At 56.2% G+C, this 8,610-nt stretch overlaps 1 protein-coding gene across 1 annotated transcript in view; it reads right to left on the minus strand.

Moving 5' to 3' along the window:
* ANO1 (anoctamin 1, calcium activated chloride channel) overlaps positions 1-8,610 on the minus strand; it is a 110,773-nt gene that overhangs the window by 9,615 nt on the left and 92,548 nt on the right. The window contains exon 22 of the mRNA XM_006893227.1: positions 6,145-6,297. Within this exon, the coding sequence (XP_006893289.1) occupies positions 6,145-6,297 (153 nt within the window). The remainder of the gene's footprint in view (positions 1-6,144; positions 6,298-8,610) is intronic.

Here is an 8,610-nt window from a genome sequence, read left to right on the forward strand (position 1 = left end):
AGGACAAACCTGTTTGTTCTCCTAGCAGTCCATGGTATATTCAACACTCTTCTCCAGCACCACAGCTCAAAGGCATCAATTCTGTTTCTATCATCCGTAGTCACTGTCCAACTCTCTGATGCATTGCACATAACTGCAAAGACTATAGCCTGGATCAGGTGCACCTTTCCACAGAAAGGTAGGCGTTTGAATTCACCTAGCCGACCCTTGGAAGAAAGGTCTGGTGATCTATTTCTCAAATTCAGCCACAAAAACGCTATGGGGCACACGTGGAGTCCTGTGAGTTGGGATCAACTCGATGACAGCTGGGATTCAAGCAAAAAGGTAGTGGTCTAGGTTGGTCCCAACCCAGGCCTGGCTCAGTTCTCTGAGGCCACGTCTAGTATGTGTGTGGCCAGGAGACCGCGGGAGGGTGGGGCAGCTGGAGGAGCCTCGCTAACCACAGAGCTGTAAGCAAGGAGGACATCCTCAGGACCTGGGGACACTTGTACTGCAGGGGCTCTGAGCAGGGTCCACGTGGACTGTCTGCATCAAGCTGGCTTCCAGGGCCACTCTTCTAGAAAAGGCACAGACAGGTCAGTACGGCGACAGGCACCGAGCTCCTGTTCAGTTAGGTGACTCGTAGTGACCCTGTGAGCAACAGATCTGAGCCCCGTCCTGTCCTGCACCACCTCGTTACCTCTGCCTAGAGCCCACGGCTGCAGTCACCGTGTCAATCTGCTTCTGTTTGGGGGGGTGGAAAAACTCTGCAAACAAAGGGTGGTGAGTGTAGCTCAGGCCGCTGAAGTGTACACCTGAAGGTGGATGAGATGGCAAGTATTTGTCTGTAAACATTTTTTGCTACAATTTAAAAAACCTCCCAATCTCCAAAACAAAAGGGTAAAAGGAAAATTCCAGCTCATCCGTAGGTGACGGAGACCTCCGCGTGACCCCCCTGCAGAGCGAGCTGGTTCAGGAGCAGCTTCTCGTCCCGGGAGGCACAGAGGGCCTGTGCCCTGGGAAGAGGGCCCGTTTCTGGTTGGGATGGGCGGTCTTCGGGGCCGAGTGTTTGGTGATGGTGGCAATACACTGAGTGTGATCAATGCCCCTCAACTATCACAGGTGAAATGGCTAAGACGGCAAAATGTTAAAAGGTTTCTTAATTACATTTTACAACTTTATTTTTTACAAAAGGACCAATTCAGGATGCAGCTGTTAAGTGTCTTCAAGTTCACTCCGACTCAAAGCGACTCCATGTACAGCAGAGAGAAAGCCCACCTGCTCCTGCCGTCCTTACAGCCTCTGCGGTGCCTTGCTCACGGCGGTGCCTCGCTCACGGCGGTGCCTCGCTCACGGCGGTGCCTCGCTCACGGCGGTGCCTCGCTCACTGCTGCAGCCAATGCACCAATGCACCTCGAGGTCCTCCTCTATCTCGCTGACCCTCCACTTCTCCAAGCAGGATGTGAGACAAAGTTTCACTATCCTAGCCTCTAAGGCGCACTCCTGCCACAGTTCCTGTAAGACATTTCTGTTCATTCTTTTGGCAGTCCAAGGGATATTCGGTTCTCTTCTCCAACACAACTCAAAGGCGTCTATTCTGCCTTGGACTTCCTCAGTGACTTGTCCAACTTCCAGATGCATAGCAAGAGACTGAAGAGACCAAGCCTTGGATCAGGTGCACCTTAGTCTTTAAACTGACATCTTTGCTCTTTAGTATTTTGGAGAGGTCCATGACAGCAGATTTTCCTAATGCAACATGTCTTTTGATTTCTTGACTGTTGGTATCATTTGACTGTGGACCCAAATGAGATGAAATCATTGATAGCATCAATCTTTTCGCTGTCTGACATGATGCTAGCTGTTGGTCCCGAGGTGAGGATTTGTTTTCTTCGTGCTGAGGAAGAAGCCATACTGAATGCTCTAGTCACTAATCTTCTTCAGTGAATACTTCAAGTCTCTTGTCAGTGTCTACCCCACAGAGACCATTTAACAAGTAACTGGAGGCCAGGTGTGCAAGTCTTTGGCTTTCTAGATCTCTCAGTGGTTCTAGGACTAGGACAAAGCGCCTTGCTGGTGCAGTGATGAAATGCTTGGCTCTCACCAACAAGCCCAAGGTTCGAATCCACCGGTGTCTCCATGGGAGAAGGCCGAGGCAGGGAGTATGTGTGAAGATTGGTAGTTTGGAAAGCCTGCAGAACAATTCTGCTGTCCTGCTGACCCCTATAGGGTGTCAGAACCAACTCGATGGCACGGGACTTTGGAGGGCTGGGATTCACCACCCATCTGCTGGTTTGTCATTCTGTGTGGCCTATGTGCTGCTCTGATGTGGAGGCTATTTCAGCAGGGTCACTAATGGTGACCACTCAGGTTTCAGTGGAGCTTCTAGGCCAAGGCACACTAGGAAGAAAGGCTTGGGGAGCCCCTGGGAACCCCGTGGGGGGCACAGAAAAGCACCAGGAGATACGTCCTGCTTGACAGTCTCAGCGCACACAGTGGACAAAGCAGTGGACTGAGCAGGCCAAGGATTGTGATGGTGACATGAGGCTGGGCAGCGTTTCCTTTGTTGTCCACAGTGATCCTGAGTCAGAGTGACTTGGTGACGTTGACACCAGGCAGCTCTGGGCCATGGCCTGGGGATGTCACCTGTGATTCTGGACTGATGGGCAGCAGGGAAGCCTCGCTGGCAGGTGAGTGTGAGAGCCACTCCCTGGGGCCACTTGTCCCCCTGATCCCAGGTTCCCTGAGTCAGGGTGGGCAGAAAGTACTTCCCCTGGGCCTCCCCACTGGGCCGGGGATGAGCAGGGGTCAGGGGATGCACCTCATCTGCAAGGTTCACACTGGGCTCTATGTGGAATCACTGACCTCTGCCTGGCCTCATGCTGCCTGCATCCTATCAGGCTGGGACACAATGCTGTATGAGACCACCAGACAAGAACCTTGTCCGCAGAAAAAAACCCAAACTCCCTGCCATCAAGGGGATCTTGACTCCCAGGGACCCCAAGGACAGCGTGGACGCCCCCCAGGCTCTCAAGGCTTGATGGAGCAGAGCACCTTGGCTCTCCCTCTTGGAGTCACTGCGTGGGTTCAAACTCCTGACCTTTTAGTTAGCAGTTTTAACCCTCATGCCGCTGTGGCTCCTGCAGAACCCTGTCTGAGAGGGAAATGGCTCAGAGTTCTCAGAAGGGGCCACACAAGGACAAACCCCAGTGTCCAGGAGGTCAGGACAGCCACCGGAACTAACGGATGACAGTGGTGATACAGCAGGACGGACTCTCATCCCGCAAACACGGGCGACCGTGAACTTGCCAGTCTCAGGAAAAACATAACCAGAATGCCCCTCAGAGGCAAAGACACAGACTTTTGCTCTTTTACTCCAGTCACGTCTGTCCCTTGCACCTGGAGAATCTCTGCCCTTTCTGACACCTGTCACAAGCGGCTGTCAGAGCACTTGGCCACGTCTCCCTTCAGATCACAGAGACATAGCAAGACCCTCCCCCCTCCCCAATGTCCACTGCTGCTGGGTGGGCTCCGGCACTCGGTGACCCTCCAGCAAGTTTACAGAAGAGACGGCCTCATCTTTCTCTTTTGCAGTTACTAGTGGATTCGAACAGCTGACTTTACGGTTGGCAGTGCAACACACTATGCACTATGACACCAGGAGCCATGCTGGGGAAAAGTGTCCTGCTGGCCTGCTCTCAGTGGCCAGTGGCTGGAAGCAGATACAGGGCTCTCCAGCTGAGACTGGACAGTGAGGAGGGGCAGGAGGCTGAGGGAGGGCCACAGCTGGGCTCCGAGGCAGTCCCCCTGTCCAGCGGGGTGTCTGCTGCGACCTGAGGGGGGCTCTCCCTGGAGGTCTGGAAGGGCTATTAAGGTGTTCTGTGGTAGGACTGCTCCCAGACATCCTGAAATGTGTGGGCAGCAGGCCAGGGGGCCCCCTTAGGCCTCCCGTCTCTTCCTGGTGCCTGTGCTGTGGCTCAGTCTGGATCAATGGAGGAAAACAAAGGCTTCCTCACGAAAGGTTGATGAGTCCTTAAACCTGTGAGAAAGGACGGACTGCACCTTTACCCTGGCGGGCAGGAACCAGGAAGTGACCACTGACAGGACTGACAGGCAAACAAGGCACCGAGGCAGACATTGCAGTCACACGCCTACACAGTGACCAGGGAGGACACACGTCCGCCAGGGGCACCTGCCACCGTCGGGGCAGCTGGAGCCCCATGGAGCCAAGGAGGCTGCAGACACACCCACTTTTCTCAGGCCTGGCCAGACCTCAACAGGGAGGGTAGCCCTGTGGGGGGTTCATTACCCGGACCCCAATGAGGAGGTCAGTCAGGGAAGCCACAGAGTCTAAATATGGGGTGCTGGTCCCCTTGCTTGGATCCCTGCCTACAGCACACCAGATTCCTGCTCCGCTGCCTGAGACAGGGCAGCCAGGCAGGATGTTTCAAGTGTTGTTGACACCTGAGTCACAGCAGGCCTGTAACTGACCCCCAGCGGGTTTTCAGAGGCTGTAAATCACACAGGAGGAGACTGCCTGTCTTTTTTCCAGTGGATCTGCTGGTGGATTTGAATGAACCACATGTCTTTAGGTTGGCAGTGCAGCTCCTTACCACTAGGCCACCAGAGTTCAATGGTGTGGGCAGCATGGATGTTTCAAGGGAGCTGGGGGATCACTGTGAGTCAGCCAGGCCGGAACTGCGAGGATGGCAGTCTCACCTGGATCAGGTGGATGGTGAGGGTGGACTGAGCGCCCCGCTAGACAGTTGGGTTACCACCAAGGGTGGTAGGGGGCACGTGGGGAGGGTGCTCGTGGCTGGCCACTCCCTGTGCCCCTGCAGCGCTCTGTCTGGGCCCCACAAGCCTGCTCAGATGGTCTCTCACTGCTTCACTCTGGCTGCATGACAGGCGGGGCCCCTCTGCTTATGCTAAGATCACAGAGGCGCTGTGGTGGTGAGTTCAGTGTTTGCTCTGAGACGGAGGAATGTGCTCTTGTAAATTCCCATCTCATCTTCAAGGCAAAGCTCTGATATGGAGCCCCCTGCTTTCTCCAGTTCCCAGCATGCCAGCTGATTCCAGACCTCTGCTTAAATGCCTCCAGTGACGCGGAGCTCACTACTCCACAAAGACGCTGGCTCTGTTTCTGACACCTCTGGCCACCAGAGTTTTTTCTTCTGACCTAGAACTTGCCTCCCATCCCTCACTCCTGCTCCAAGTGGACGAGGTCCTCAAAGGGCCTTGAAATGGAAAGTCTCAGACCCATGTCTGAGTACTGACCCTCCCAGAACACCTCCAATGACTTAGCCAGCTCTTCGCTTGCCTGTCAAACGGGTTCGTCTTTCCTTCACTGTGATCGTGAAATGATGACATGATCTGCTCCAGAGGCAAGCGCCTTCCAACAGCCGGGCCACATGGACATTTAGGGTGGGCACCGAGAACCCCCCCACAGGCCATGGCTAAGCCCCACCCCAACCAAGCCCACGTCCATCGAGGCGGCCCCCGAGGCCCAGGGAATGGGTGGCAGGCTGCACCTGTGACTTCCTAGTTAGAAGCTGGAACCTTTAATCACAGCACCACCAAAGCTCCTCTGGAAAACACTCACCACCATGAAAAATCCCAAACAAAGTCCCCCCACAAACTGAAGACTACAACATCAACCCAAACCCTCGGTCCTCTCACAGTGACCCCGTGCCCTCCCTGACCATTGGGTCTCTACAGAAAGAGGCTGCCCACTTTATTCAGCTGAGGGCCTGGTGTTCTGAACTCATGACCGTATGCTCAGCAGGTAACACACCTCACCATCAGGGCTTCTCCACATGTCATGGTGGCTGTTGTGTGCCATCGAGTTGACTGTGACTCACAATGTCCCTGTGAACAGCGGCTCTGAACCTTGCCCGGTCCTGAACAACCTCACTGTCTCTGACACACCTGACCCTCGCCACAGCACTGTCCCTGCGTCTCACCCAGGCCAGACGCTGCTAGCGCAGCAGGTGGTGAGTGGTCCAGAGCCACCCGAGGTTCTCCTGTGACAGTTCCGTCCGGGTCACCTCAGAGCTCCGAGAGCAGGGGGAACAGGAGCCTCATGCCTTTCCCTGTGGCTCTGTGTCCACACAGGGACAGCCTCCTTGCTCTGCGGCCCCCAAGGCCGGCTTGCGTGGGATCACTCACCGATGTCCTTGGCTCTGACAGCCACTGGCCTCCGGAGCTCCGTGACGAACTTCTTGGCGTCCAGGCGGATCTCGATGATGTTGTTCAGCAGTGCAAAGAGAGGGGCCAGTGGGAAGGACGCCACGAAGAGGGTGACAAAGCCGAACTGGATAACTGAGAGACAGGGCCACTGGTCAGCCTCGCCAGGCAGGGGTGAATGCACACATGTCCCTGGGAACCTAGACTAGGCAGGGGTGAATGGACGCCTGTCCCTGGGTAGCCTTGCCAGGCTGGGGTGAGTGGACACCTCCCTGGGGACCTGCAGTGTGGTGGGGGGAGGTGTAGGCAAATTGCTAAGCTTCTGCTCTGAACCAGGCGCTGTACATGTGGTCAATGCTGTGGTTCGTTGCCATCAAGTCAGTCCGACTCAGAGCGACCCCATCCGTGCAGGATAAAGCATCGTTTCCGGGCAGTGGCCTTTGGGAAGCACATTGCCTGTCTCCAAACACGCCTCTGAGTGGGCTTGAACCGCCAACCTCTCAGCTGGCAGTGGATGTGTAACTGCCCCCGTGGCTTGTACAATGGGGACGTGCTCACTGGTTTTGTGTCTAATTAAATACCAGCAGTAACGGGAGGAAGCTCCCCATGCTCCGAGGCACAACCTGTGGCCCCTGCCGGTCCCGTGACTGGAGGGGGCTCGGTGTCGTGCCAACGGAGACCTGCTGGTCTACCAGGATCACTGCTGTGTCAAAGGCCTGCACGTCCCCTTCCACCAGGCTGGGAATGGGCAGCACCCACCGTCCAGGGAGGTGCTGCTCCTCCCGCCCTGGCCCCTCTGTCCTGAGGCCCCTGGTCACTAAGCTGGCCTGGCGCTTCCCTGGCCTTGGATTTGCCCGCAGGCTGGGCTCTGGACAGGGGTCAGGGGAACATTCTGGAGGAGCTGAGGAGGTTCAGGACCTGTGAGCAGGATCTCAGCCAGAGGTGTGAGGTGTCACTTGGTAAAAAAGAAAGCCCAGGAAATGTCAGCCTGTGCCAGAGGCTGGAGGGCAGTGTCAGGGTGGTGCTGACCGGCCATGGGCTCTGTGGGGTGGGCACTGTCGGGGTGAGGGTGATCAATGCCACCTGTCCAGTGGGCTCTGTGGACAGCAGTTCCTTCTGACCGATCTGGAGGAGGCAGAGCCCCACACTGGGGACACCCCACAGTAAGCATTTCTGTCCCTGGGCTGGGGCTGCCCTGGCTCTGAGGCTCCTGCAGGGATCTCCCCTCTCATGGGTGCTGCCTCCTTGAGCATCCAGGGTCCAGGAAGGGGTGAGTGGGGGAGTCGGGGACTCTGATGGGCAATGCTGGGAGCGTTCCAGATGGACTTCTCGTCCATCTGATCCAGGCCTGGTGTCTCAAGCAGGTCCCAGCCAACGAGGGGCTGAGGGTGCAGCCTCTGGGATCCCACTACAGGGTTTCCTATGTTTGCCCATTCATTCAACATTCATTGAGTGCTTACTGCATGTCTAACGAGCCTGGTGGCACAGGGGTTTAAGAACTGGGCTGATAAATCCAAGATTAGCAGTTTAAACCCATGAGCTACTCCACAGGAGAAAGTCTTTACCTCCTGATTCTGCAAAGATTTACAGCCTCGGAAACCCTACGGGGCAGCTGCAGTCTGTCCTCCTGGGACACGAGGCGTCTAACCTGACCAGACAGTCAGCTTGATGTTTGGGTTTCTGAGAGGCATGCAGAAGCCCTGGTGGCCCAGTGGATAAAGGACTTGATTATTAACCATAGAGGTGGGCAGTTCGAATCATCCAGCCTGACCATGGGAGAAAGATGGGGTTATCTGTGTCTGTGAAGAGCCCAGTGTTGGAAACTACAGGGCAGTCCTCTGTGCACAGGTCATGAGCTGAGGCAGGACTGTGGTGGAGGGGAGGCCAGGGAGAACCCTCTGCTCAGGACACATCCAATGGGCACTGGGACATGGGAGCAGGATGGGCAGTCTCCTCCCCTGCAGCTGACGGCCTCTGAAAACCTGCTGGAGGGTTGGCTATGAGTTGGTTCTGACTTTACGGTACACAGTACCAACTAGGGGGTGGGTCTGAACTGCATACCTTTAGATAAGTGGTTGAGTAGCAACAGTGCACCACTAGGGTCTGCAGGCCAGGGCATGGGGAGGGCACAGGGGGCTGTGACAGGTGGGCAGCCTGCATCTGGCAGGCCCTCTGGAAGGGACCCTGCTAGCTCACTCATCTCGTGTACTCGGCGGTGAGGCCTGCAGGCCAGGGCATGGCATGGGGGTGCAGGGGCTTGTGATGGGTGGGCAGCCCATGCCCAGTAGACCCTCCCTCTGTGAGGAGCCCGCTCACTCACTCATCTCTATGTACTCGGGGGGCTGTGACAGGGGGACAGCCCACACCTGGCAGGCCCTCCGTGAGGGGCCCTGCTCACTCACTCATCTCTATGTACTCGGGGGGCTGTGACGGGTGGACAGCCCACAC

This window comes from Elephantulus edwardii, unplaced genomic scaffold, assembly GCF_000299155.1.
Source record: "Elephantulus edwardii isolate Elephantulus edwardi_28Jun2011 unplaced genomic scaffold, EleEdw1.0 scaffold00126, whole genome shotgun sequence".
In the NCBI taxonomy this organism is placed as follows: domain Eukaryota; kingdom Metazoa; phylum Chordata; class Mammalia; order Macroscelidea; family Macroscelididae; genus Elephantulus; species Elephantulus edwardii.